General features: G+C 37.7%; 1 protein-coding gene across 1 annotated transcript in view; it reads left to right on the top strand.

Annotated features, from left to right (window-relative positions):
• The first annotated feature begins 1,093 nt into the window (after nt 1-1,093).
• actn3b (actinin alpha 3b) overlaps nt 1,094-13,959 on the top strand; it is a 30,141-nt gene continuing 17,275 nt past the window's right edge. The window contains exon 1 of the mRNA XM_058394748.1: nt 1,094-1,459. Coding sequence (XP_058250731.1) covers nt 1,325-1,459 — 135 coding nt within the window. The 5' untranslated portion in view covers nt 1,094-1,324. The remainder of the gene's footprint in view (nt 1,460-13,959) is intronic.

Below are 13,959 nucleotides of genomic sequence, written 5' to 3'. Positions count from 1 at the left end.
CACGTGTAGGCCTATATCTGTACCATTTTATCCAAAGTATGGCCTTGTTCTTTTCAGTGCCCTGGTGATCCCCGGCAAGATCCTGCACTCTCATTGGGTTCATTTCTGGGGCAGGAAGCAAATCCAGCCACTGAAGAGTTAACACTCAGTGCTGGACACAAGCCTGGTTGAGTTGCGTTAGGAAGGGCATCCGGGGTTAAACGTGTGCCAAATCAAATATGCGGCCCGGATGATCCGCTGTGGCGCCCCCGAACAGGGAGCGTCCGAATAATGAACAACAACATGGCCTTATTCTTTCCATTTCATCATTTATCTACTGATCTTTTGAACAGCTTAGGGATATAATGTACTTTCATTATCTGGATGTCAAGCACTTTGATCTAATACACTATACAGGCAAAAGCACCTGACCATCACTCCCATATGTGATCCTTCCACAAACCTTTGCCACAAAGGTGCAAGCACACAATGGTCTACAATGCCGTTTGTATGCTTTAGCTTTACAAATTCTCTTCACTGGAGCATTTAACACACCCAAACCTGTTCCAGCTTGACCTCTGATGAACTTCGGTTTTAAGGGTAACATCCAGGGTGTTCCCCGAGTCCTTTGAGATAGACTCCGGGGACCCTGTTTAGGATAAGTGCAACTAAAAAAGAATGGATTTAGATTCATATTAATAATAATTTTTATTGTTATAGTAATAACAACACTAACATAAGGTGGAGTTTCAACACATTAAGAGTTTAGTAATGGTCAAACAGCCTGAGTTATCTGCAGCACTGGGAATCCAGGCGGTTCTGGTTACACATCCTCTAACAGCAGATTTGGAATCAGTGGCTTCACACACTTTTCTGCTCTAAGGAACGTGTGTGAACTGACCTTAAAGCAGCGCCTTAACCGGCTCTCAGCTTTTGGCCATTCCAAGGACAACAGGTGTCCTCCGGTGGGCGGGGCCGCTTGTTTTGGGCGTGTCCGTGTCCATCGTTAAATTAACCACGCGTTGATTGGTGCATTAGTGTTTAGCTCCGCCCACGTGACCATTTGGGGTGCTGAAGTCGCGGGGCGCTGTTACTTATTGGGGAGCGGTCACGTGCAGTGCTTTTGACCAGGACAGGAGCACTGGACAGACGGTGTCCCGCACCTCCACTCACGCAACTCCGGACAAAGTGGAGTCTGGCCCTCGCCTCCTCGGTCTCAGTCCCGACAAACACGCGCTCACTTTGAATTTACGGAAAGGTTGAGAATTTTTGTGGGTTTTTTTTTTTGTTTTAGAAAAAAGAAAAAATCAGTGGTTTATAGAGGGATATCGGAAACCCTTTAAAAATGACAGCTGTCGAGACGCAAGTGCAATACAACACCACGTACACGGTGGTGACCACGGATGATTACATGATTCAGGAGGAGGACTGGGACAGGGACCTGCTGCTCGACCCTGCCTGGGAGAAACAGCAGAGGAAGGTAAGTCTAAAAACAAAACAGCATCATCTTCATCATCATCATCATCATCATCATCATCATCCCAGTCAGCCTGAAAGCACATGCACACAAAGCATTTAAAGCCTCTTTCAGGATTTTCTGCTCGTACAGGAGGGGGAAATGAACTCAGGGTGGTATATTTGGCCCTTTTGGCTCACAGCTGTTCACTTCATTCCGGAGACCGTAAAACTTGTGACTTGGGATTTGCCAAAAATGACTCGCCCACTGATTCGATTCCGAATCGAATTTGATTGAATTGATTCACCAATTAGAAATGAACGAACACTTCTTATGCACATAAAAAGACAAATCGTATTTATTTAGTCCAGCATCTGCAGTGTCACCTTTTCCCTGGCATTGCATCAGCTGAGGACTTATAACTTAAGCTGTTATGCATTAACACAGGACTCTAGAGCTATTTATTAACAAAATATTGAAAGACAAAGAAACCTGTACATCTGTTTGGGTAAATGCCTTAAATGTACACGCGATTATTGCTCTCCCTTTAGATCATGTCAGTATTTTTCTAAAATAAAACCTTTTATTCTTAAAAACTTTAATAATTATAACCTAATATTTCCAGTTCAGCCTCTTTTTTAAATTAATACTCTACATGTCCTATGAGCAGTATAAACAAAGCGCACAAATAAAAATAAAGCAAATAAAATAGGTTCTGTCGTGAAGTCTTCAAAAAAGGAATCGATTCCAAAAAAGAGTCGTTTAATAAGAACCGATTCCTTTGTGAATCTTCCGTCTCTGCTATTAGAATCGCAGCATTCTCAGTGTTGTCTTGCAGTGTGCACCCCACCCTCACCCTGCACCTTATGAACCGAGCACCTAAATATATCCAGCCCCTACATTAACACCATTTAAAACCTTTTAACAGGTCAAATCATGCACAGGGGTGTACATATAAATATACAGGTCTATGAAAAATAATAAACACACCATCTGATTAGAGGTGTCTGATATTCACAGAGTTATCGTTTAAAAGTCGTGTCCGTGATCAGTAGAGAAGGAGTGTTTGTTTAAACAATCGCTGAAAGAAAAGGGGTTGTAAATCTGGCAACGTAGCCTTGGTGATCGTCAGGTGGGACGCAGGGTTGAGTCCCACAGGAGCTGTTTAACAGAGTGTCACAGATGTCACCGAGTGACATCAACATGTTCATCCTGCGCAAAGCACAGGTTTATGGCATCAGATGCACAAGTTTGGGTCTCCCAGAAATAGAAACGGGTGACATTTATTACCTGGACAATATACACAGTGTGTGTGTGTTCAGAAAGAAGGCAGACAATTGTACAGTCTTACTGCATTAGTGTTTAAAGATTTTGTTTTTTCCTCCCAAAATCCAGTCCATCCTTTACAAATTGTATAAAATATGCAGTGGAAAGACAACTTTATATCTGCAGTCGATATAGAAATATGGAGATGTATGTGGACAAAAGTAAAACAAAACAAAAAAAAAACAAGACTCAAAAGACTCTGTTCTTTATTCTGTTTGCTTTTTTTAATATACCAAAAGTCTGCTATTTGTCTGTTGGCATTTAATTAGTCAGGAGGTAAGATCTTACTACACCATTTGTTTTGAGTGTATCCATCCTTCATCTGTTTATTTATTCGTTTATATCTATCACGTATCAGCAAATGAATCTTATTTTTTTTTTGGTTGCAGTGAAGTCACTTTCTCAAATTCATCACCCTAATGATGTTTAGGAACGATCTGATAAACCGTCTCACACACACACGCCACACACACACTCTCCTAACTCTAAATAGGGTTGTCAGAGGTGAAAGATCTCGACAGATGGCTGTTCTCAGAGAGAGAGAGAGAGAGAGAGGCTTGGAGAAGTCCAAGGCTTCATTACACTCTACGAATAAACATGTCCTAAAAATAATCTCAAACCTTACGGCCGCTCCTCCTCCGATATCCCTCCTCCTCCTCCGTTCCCTCCATCCTCAAGGCTGTCTGTCGTTCACTCTTTATCACTCTTTCACGACTGGTGTCATTATTTCAGTTTATCAATGATGAATAAAAAGGAAATGATTACACAGAGCCATGTCAACTTCACATGACAGTTGTTTAAGTTTCAGTGAGAAGGAATTAGCTGCATTAGCATGTCCTACAGAACCGTAAAGTCTCTCTCCCTCCCTTTTAGCGTCTCGGTGTCAGCGATTCGGAGCAGGGATTCTCGGCACACTCTTAGCTATGTGGAGAGCAGCTTCAGGAGCTGATATCATGATATGAATATAGAAAGGGCATCATTTTGTGGTGAAATGAATATGAAAGGGGGGCTTTTGCACCTGTTCGTACCCCTACTGACACATTTCAACACAACACACACACACACACAATGTACACACACAGTATTAACTAACACACTTTTTTCCATGCAGTTCAGACAAATCTTATGCTCTCTGCTTCACAAAACAGGTCAGGAAATAAAAGATCACTAGATAAGGAAGGCTTCACTTATAATAGCCACGATTGATACATGGAGAAATACAGCTTTACATATTACAGTATCAAAAGGAAAAAAAGTGCTTTCTTTAATGTTTATTTAGTTCGAAATGCTAGACTGACAGAATAATTGTAATCATTTTGGCCGTTATCTCCCGAACCCTGATGCTTCTTCACTTCTCCTTCATCGGGGACGACTCCACAGGCAGCAGAAAATAGCCGTGACTTTTCTCAGCACAGGCCTGCTGTTGACTTGTAAATTTTGAGCTCCAATTCTCATGTCCAGGCCTTTAAATAGCTGCCGGTCTCCTGTATCTCCAACGGCACAAGGAGTGCACTGTGAATGGGATTAATCCTTAAATAAAGAGCCTTGTGTTTGGATGTGTAGCATGTGGTGTTGTATAGAGCGCGCACAGAGACAGTGGAATTGAATCCGGTCACATATGTAAAGACGATCCGTTTGGAAATCAGAGACTTTTGGAGAAGAGTGGACTTTTGTAGCAGCAGTAGCATGTGTTGAAGGTTAAAGGTTGCACATGCATTTTTTAAAAGAATGTAAAAACACGATAAATATCTATAGATGAAGAAGAAGTCCACACTGGACTCCATGTTAGTGTATATAATATGTGTGTACACACATTAGGAACAAATGGATTCAGCTGAAGTGATGATGGACGCTCTTCAGTGGCAGTGAGTGACGCCGCTGGAAAGGTTGACATGCAGGTTCCTGGCTGAGTAGAGTTACAGTACTTCCAGTGATTGCTGCTATGTGTACAGCGTGCAGTTTAAAGGACGTGAAAAGACTGATTTCACATCAAGACTCGACAGGCATGCTCTATCAGAGTATTGTGTGACACTTACCAGCTTGGATATAATGCTCTGTGTGTGTGTGTGTGTGTATTCAGATAATCATTTCATGCTGCATTCTAGTTGAGGATGTTGTGTGATATACAGCAGGTATGATGCGTACTACCAGGAAAGCTGACTGATTCAATACGAAAATGCATTTTCTTATCGTTTTCACATTTCAAATGCATTTTCATATCGCAAACTGAAAGCAAAGACATTTATGTACATGTAGGAACAGAGCAAATACACGAAACACACACACACACACACACACACACACACTGTGTGACACATGTGACATCATCAGAGCTGTTTAATAATAGTTAGAAGGTATAATTGATATTTAATACTATTCACCAACATAAAAACAATTGTCCTAAATCTATCTATCTATCTATCTATCTATCTATCTATCTATCTATCTATCTATCTATCTATCTATCTATCTATCTATCTATCTATCTTTACTTTAAGACTTTAATTTTATCCAAGATACATATAATTTTTAAAATTATATTCACTTTCTTTCTTTCTTTCTTTCTTTCTTTCTTTCTTTCTTTCTTTCTTTCTTTCTTTCTTTCTTTCTTTCTTTCTTTCAATACAGTTATGTTTAAAATAAATCTCCCAACTTGATCCATCTATTTTATTTTAATTATATTAACCGTATTAATTGTTTGGTTGTTTGTTATTTTGTAAGTTGCTTAAATGTACATATATAAAATAAATAATAATAATATAGAATAATTAGAATAATTCTATACACAACCGCCCAGATTTAATCGTTTTAATTTTAATATAATATTTATTATTATTATATATATAATATTACCATTTATTTATTTATTTATTTGTTTGTTTGTTTGTTTGTTTGTTTTATTATTAGCTACCATTTAGTGCCGCTTATTTCCTCCAGCTATCAGCTTTGCTTCATTTTTTTGGTGGATTAAAGGGACGACCTTGTGACACGTTCACCTTCGTGGGACTGAGCAGCGAGCCGTAACACCAGGCAGGAGCACACTCATATAGAACATAGACTATATATCAGTTTCACTTCTGTCATAGCAGTATACACCATATCACTGCTGCTATTTTCCACCTCTCTCACAGCGATATGCGATATTGTGCCTCTGCTCCGCTCCTCTCTCTCTCACTAAGGGGGTTTGATACCTCGCTGCTCTCCGGAGCCTTAGCTAATGCCAATATCAGCTGAATGACCTGCTGTGTGTCTTTCTTTGATACTTAAGAGGCTGCTTAGACTCAGTATTTCACACATGCAAGGTCTTAGTTTATGTTAATAAGCTCTGGTGATCTTACTGCATATCCCTGGTTATGTTCCTGTGCTGATTGGATAGTTCTTGGAAGGATCTTACATATTTGTGTGTTGATAATGACAGCAGGTCTTAAACTCTTGAACACTTCAGCTCTATAAGGTTAAAGGTTGAAATTCCTCAATCACTGCTGTGGATTTCTATCTACACTTATAGCGACAGCACCGAGGATGTGATATGACTGAATGTGAGGAGTGTGTGTGTGTGTGTGCACCAAGCATGAAACCTAGCCGAGATCTCAGGGGTACGTCGGACTGGAAAAAAGGTGCCATCAGCTGATGCTAATTTGTTTGATGCAATTCAGTATCGATGTTTTACCAATGTGTTACTGATGTCATCGTGCCTCCCTGACGCTTACTCGATTGAGAGAGAGAGAGAGAGAGAGAGAGACTGGAAAAAAAATGGAGACAGAAAGAGAGACATCAGCTCAAATATCAGTTACTATTCCAGAAGTCGTGGCCTTGTAGGGCAGCTGCTATAAACTACAGCAGAGTGGACTGAGGCCTCAGGAAAGGGCTTACATTTGTGTCACTTTTTTATGTGTGTGTGTGTGCGGGTGTGTCGGTGTGTGTGTAGTCGTGAATTTCTGCCCTCATTTTGCATTTTTCCGGATGCATTTTTGGCTTTGAGGTGTAATCACAGGTCGATCATTTTTAAGCCGCAAAACATAAAGCTGGTGTAAAAAACCCATCACATTACTGGTCCTATCAGATGTTCTTCAGCAGCTGGGAATCTACTTGACTGTATATTAATATCCTGGAAATATAACACTTGATCTGAGAGGGTTGTGATTTTAATATTAATATTCAGTCTAAAGCAGCTTCATGGAAATGCGTTTCTATTTTCATTTAATATTTCAGTGTAAAAAAATGAAATCTCACATATGTTTAATGACAGCAGTGACACATTTTGTCTTTCATTGTTTACATAAAAAATCAGATTTAAGTCATGATCTTAACCAATGTTTTGTAGATTAAATGCTATTAAAATAGAAAAAATACCCTTTAGTTGAAAAGATTTAAGCAAGATATAATTTTTATTCCAGGAAAAAAATATATTATGTACCACTGTATTTTATATGCTTAAAATATTCCATATTTATTTATTTTTCTCTGTTAAGCTCATGTAATGTAAATGTCACTTTACTGCAAATTATATATATATATATATATATATATATATATATATATATATATATATATATATATATATATATATATATAATATAAATAATATATGAAACTGAAGTGACATATATATATATATATATATATATATATATATATATATATATATATATATATATATATATATATATATATATATATATAAATAAATATATATGTCACTTCAGTTTCATATATTATTTCTATTTATTTTATTTTTATTTCTCTTTATATTATTTCTATTTTTTATCTTATTTTAATGTTAATTAAATAAGATTATTAATCATTATTTTCATGTTGTAAAAAGCTTTTCATTGCATGTCGGACTGTATGATTGTGTATGTGACAAATAAAATTTGCATTTTAATTACATCCACCTATTAATAATAAAGTCTGCATTTAAGTTGCTCTAGAGGCCGCGCAAAGTGTGTAATGATTATGGTAAACCGCTTGTCTTCCAGTTTGGGGCATAAAACATTTCTGGCGCCTTATTATAACATGGCCACATGTAATTATCCCTTTTACACCAATTAATTATCTCGTTCTCAGACCTCGCGAAACTGTAGCCACTAGGAATGAGCAGTATGAGATATATAATGCCACAGATATTGCAAAAATCATGATATATTATTATAATATTTTAAAAACAGATCAGAAGCAGCTGGTTTGATGTTAAATATGGAGCTATCTATGTATTTATCTATATATGTATTTATTTATTGATTGGTTTATGTAATTAATTTTTGCAAATTTTTAAAACATTTTTTTGTATTTTTTGTGTTTTTATTTATTTTATTTTATTTTATTTTATGTTTTACATATTTTAGTGTTCATTTATTTTTATTCTGAAATAAAACTAACTAAATAAATAAATGAATAAATAGATAGATAGATAAATAAATAAAACCAGTTATTAACAGTTTTTTAATAGCACTTAAATACTCTTAAATATATTTTAAAAATGCCAATAAAATAAACTTTATTATATATATATATATATATATATATATATATATATATATATATATATATATATATATATATGGTAAGAAAGGTTTATGAGAATCATGATCTAATATTTTAGTCACCCCTAGTGGCCACACATTAGCATCTCATTCCCTTGCATTAAAAATACCCCCATGTTATTTATATTAAGTAGGGATGTCACCAGAAGAGCTCCGCAGTTCCGGCCGAGCTTTAATCCAATAATATGACGGGTGTTTTGTTAAAGGTTAAATCTGACACACAACAGACTCCATCACTCGGTGTGAAGTGTGTTACTCCTGTTAGAGACAGAGAGAGAGAGAGAGACCCGGTCCATGGTTTCCATGGTAACCGTTTCCTCCATCAGGGATGGTGATTCTCCTGAGAGTCTGATTGGCTGATTTGAGGTGACGTGCTTTGGGGAGAGCGAGACGCCAACGAGGCATCGGTGAATTCGAGCTTTTAAACCCAATCTCTCACATCTACCTGATCATCTAATGACTAGAGGAAGCTGGTGTAATAAAGAAAAGCTACTTCCTGTTGCTCTATTCTGCTGAGATGTGACTCCTATGGGCCTCCTGTGAAAATGTACAAAGAAAAGCAACAATATCTTGTTTGTTTGGTATATGATAACATATATAGATAAAATGTAGAGTAGAGACATCTGCCTGTGACTGGTTTAGAAGCTGATCCATTTTTTATTATATAAGTATTAAATTAAATAAGATGTTGTTGTAACATCAAAAAAACACAGACACCAGAGACATTTTGTTCAAATGGTGGTGGTTTTGCAGTGTGTGTGTCTGTGTGTGTGTGTGTGTGTGTGTGTGTATATTTAGTCATCTGGAACATTTGTATTCATGGAGACCTATAAAAACCCCAAACACTGTGAAATAAATACTGCAGGAATCATAACGTGAAACAGAGCACACTAATGTTGTACACAAAACCATGAAGACAAGCCAGGATTTCAGCAAGAAAGCAAGACAAATAAGAATAGAGAAAAGGAGCAGACGTGTTGTGTGAGACAGCAGGTTATTAGTCCTTTACAGAAGGACTTCAGTAATGAAAGGAGGACACGCACACACAAAAAGCCCCGCTGCATTATTTCATGATGATGAAGATGCTCTAGCAGTTTGAGCAGCTCGGTGTGTGGTTTGGCAGCTGAGACTAAGCTGGATTTTTCAGCAGGGATATTAATACATCACACCAGCGTCATGGCTTAGCTGAAGTATTCACGTGGAGATTAACAGCGACAGACTAAAATCATTTCAACATTATTTCTATCATTCTGACATTTTTTCCATCATTCTTTTCGATCACATTCCTGCAGCGCTACAGCTCTGTACTTTATCTACTCAAACAAATATCACCTTCACCCCAAACCCACACAAGCCTGGTTCACTTTGTGCGCTCGGGTTGATTCAGGACCGAATCGCTTTCTCACTGCAATCAGACTTAGATTTTGATTAGAACTGGATTGAGATCAGTTTGTTCTTTCATTGCTAACTGCATGAAAGAGTATAACACACCGGGGTTCGAATCAAAAACAGACAAAACACTTCACGTTAAATAAATAAATAAATAAATAAATAAATAACAGTTTTTAAGCAACATTTAAATATTCTAAAATATATTTTTAAAAAATATATTCTAAAATAAATTTATAAATAAATAAACATTTATTAAAAACAAACAAACAAACAAACACATGAAAGAGAATGAAAGAGAAAAACACAGCAGACAAAAACAGACAAAACACTTCATATGATAGATAGATAGATAAATAAATAAATAAATAAATAAATAAATAAATAAATAAATAAATAACAGTTCTTAACAGTTTTTTAAGGAACACTTAAATATTTGAAATGAAAGAGAATAAATGAGAAAAACAAACCAGGGTTCAACTCAAAAACAGACAAAACACTTCATATGTTAAGCAAACAAACAAATAAATAAATAAATAAAATAGAATACAAAATATTTGTAATACAAAAGTGACTAATAAAGCAGTTAAAAAATTCCATTTAGATATAAATATTATAAAATATAAATAAATGAAATTATATCAATATTGAAGTGACCAGCCTTGAATTCTCTCTCAGAAAAACTTTCATGTAGTTTTATAAGGAAAGAGACTGGTAGCTCCACTGCATTCATCTCTCAGAAAGCACATTAGATCAAATCTATATCTCTCAATATATATATATATATATATATATATATATATATATATATATATATATATATATATATATATATATATATATATAAAGAAAAGAAAAAACAAAGCAGTGATTCTTGTAGTATTTAATATATTTTTATGTCATTTATATTTAGTTATTAATCCACAGTAATATTTGCTTGTCACTGATTTTTAGTACTTTACAGTAATGAGGACAGAGAGAACACATGGAGAAACAAATCACACTTATAATGTGTGTGTGTGTGTGTGTGTGTAGAAAGGTGAGGATACCCCACACACATACAAATACACACACACACATACAGACACTGGGGGATACCTGACTCTATTTGTGTGTGTGTGTGTGTGTGTGTGTGTGTGCAACAGATGCCATAATTAGTGGTGTCTGTGAGTGTGTTCTTTTCTCCACAATGACCTCATTGCTAATTTGCTAATTCGGTCGTCTCTACCTCACTAGCATCTGTTGTGTGTTCTATTTATAATAACAATTAAGTGACATTCCAGTGCAGGTTACCTAATCCTGCGCACTTCTGGAGGATCAGGAATCTATTTGGTTAAAGATTTTCCATGTACAGTAACACACCCAAGACACCGACGATAAACTCTGTACCAGTGCAGGAGCTCCGACGTGTACAGTTTAACCACAAGAGTAAATTCAGCCATCTTATTATCATAAAGATATATTTATGATATATATTTATTGATATATTTCAGTCTGTAGTGACACACAGATAAAAGATAAATGTAGAGACACAGGATTCAAATTATTGGAATACAATATAGAGACATGACATGAAGTGATCAGGTGTAACAGGGTCTTAGGCTTGAGGTCATTTTTATCATGGTTTAAACATGGACAACTGGACTGGAAATTTTTCACAGTATTAAACAACAAACAAACAAACAAACAAACAAATAGTACCATTTTATATCTTAGTGTACACTTACACTTACACAACTACCTATGATGTCATAACTTCAGAAAGTGTGTATATTCTTCATGTACTTCAGGGGGTTTCCTCTGGGTACACAGGTTTTCTCCTCCAGTCCAAAGACATGAGGGTGACTGGCATCTCCTAATAGTGTGTGTGTGTGTGTGTGTGTGTGAGAAGCAAATGTCACAAACCCCAGCCAGGGTGTCCTCCACCTTGTTCCTTGAGTCCCCTGAGATAGATAGACTCTTTTTTCCCTGTGATGAATGGATGAATGGATGGATGGATGGATGGATGGATGGATAGATAGATGGTTGGATGAATAGACAGATGGATGGATGGGTGGATTGGTGGATGGATAGATGGATGGATGGATGGATGGATGGATGGATGGATGGATGGATGGATGGGTGGATGGATGGTTGGTTGGATGAATAGACGGATGGGTGGGTGGGTTAGGGTTAGGGTTGGATGGATGGATGGTTGGATGAATAGACAGATGAATGGATGGATGGATGGATGGATGGATGGATGGATTGGTGGATCTATTAATGGATCTATTAATGGATGGATGGATTGGTTGGATGGATGGATGGATGGATGGATGGATGGATGGATGGATTGGTGGATCTATTAATGGATGGATGGATGGATGGATGGATGGATGGATGGATTGGTTGGATGGATGGATTGGTGGATCTATTAATGGATGGATGGATGGATGGATGGATGGATTGGTGGATCTATTAATGGATGGATGGTTGGATGGATGAATGGATAGACAGTGTGATAGTCTTCATTGTGTCTGTGGTGGTGATGTGAGACTGTGCACTCACTCACATGAGGCTTAATTCATCCTTAACTAGTCTTCTGAGATGCTGTGAATGGCGATTTTTGCCAAATAAGTGTAGATGTAAATATTTAAGATGTAATCTTTCGCACACACACACACACACACACACACACACACAAACAGAGAGTACTACTGAGTAAACACAGATCTCAGTAGGAAGGTTTTACATTATGTTTTATGTATAAAAGAGAAATAGAGAGATGATGGACAGGAAGAGGAAATAAAGGAAGAGGAAGTAGAGGAACATATACAGCTTTGCCCTTTAGCAGTGTAAAAAACAAGAGCAGGGGAGTTGTGTCAGTTCCACTTCCTGACTCACACACAAGCTCTAAATATATAATGAAATCTATTTCTCTGACTTGTTTTAGTAAATCAGGTCATGGAGGAAGGAGGAAAGGTTCAGGATGATGCAGTGCAGTCCATGGAGTCACGCTGCCCCTAGTGGTCACAAACGGGATTACAATGAAAAATCGGGGATAAGGGCAGGCTGGAGCTGGAGCTCAGACAGGGCTGGAGGAAGTATGTGGGTAACTGGGGGTGAGGATGGGGGGGTGTAGGGGTAAGAAGGAGAGGCATGAATATCTGGACAGGCATTCTCTAACGGCTGATTGTAGATGATCTCATTTTGAAAGATCGAGTGAGAGACGAAACTGAACAGCAGGTGGGGGTGGATGACTGCACTTAACAGCTGCACACACACACACACACACACACACACACACAGCTATCATGCATAGGAAGATCGGTTTTATTTAGAAACATTTAACTCATTTTGAGTCTCTTTTTGCCAAAAAACAAACTTTATATAAATCTCTCTCTCTCTCTCTCTCTTTCTCTCTCTCGCTAACTCACTCACTCCCTCTCTCTCTCTCTCTCTGCCATTCTGGGATCTTGCTCTCTCAGCTGTCTCTCGGGTTTCCTGTATCTCCCCGATTTAGACTACTTCACCCCTCCTCCCCTCCATCCTTTTCATTCCTCCTTTCCTCATTTTTCATAGCTCCATCTCTCCACAGGTCTCTTTCTCCTCCCTCTTCTTTCTTTCCTCTGTACCCTTTCTCTTCACATCCATCCATCCATCCATCCATCCATTCCTTCTTTTAGCCCTTTCTCCTGCTCTATCATTAGTAAAAGGCAGAGTGATTGCTGAACCCCACATTTAGCAACAGAGCTCTGAAATGGAATCTACATCACGGCTCACACCTCCCTTCTTACCTCTTTCATCACTCTCTTTCTCTTTTCAAGCCTTTTCCAGTCCCATCCTGTCATATCCCTCTCTCTCTCTCACACACACACACACACACACACAGAGCGAGCGCTGATACATCATCTACTCCCACACTTGACTTTTTCAAACTTCCTTTAATGCTCTTTTATAACGATCACTCAGCACACACAGACAAACACCAACTCAGTTTTAGCTCAGCTCTGCCGCTGTGCCCTGAACACCCACACGGTTGGATCGAGGTTCAGAGGAAACTCGCTCGCTGGAAGCAGACACGCAGTCGCAGACGTGGGTTCTGCTCTATAATAACAACCTGCGTTCCTGCGTGACGCATTACCGGCACCGTGAGCTTGAAGGAAAGTGAAACTCTGAATCCTTATTGAAAAGTGAGACACAAAATAGAGCTAATTTTGCCAATAAGGTCTGAAGGGGGTGTGTGTTAATTTCTCTTTATACCTGCCACTCAAATCTTTTTCATTC

Source organism: Hemibagrus wyckioides, linkage group LG07 (genome assembly GCF_019097595.1).
Source record: "Hemibagrus wyckioides isolate EC202008001 linkage group LG07, SWU_Hwy_1.0, whole genome shotgun sequence".
Lineage (NCBI taxonomy): Eukaryota > Metazoa > Chordata > Actinopteri > Siluriformes > Bagridae > Hemibagrus > Hemibagrus wyckioides.
The sequence above is the reverse complement of the archived record's forward strand: the minus strand, read 5'-3'. Positions and strand labels throughout refer to the sequence as shown.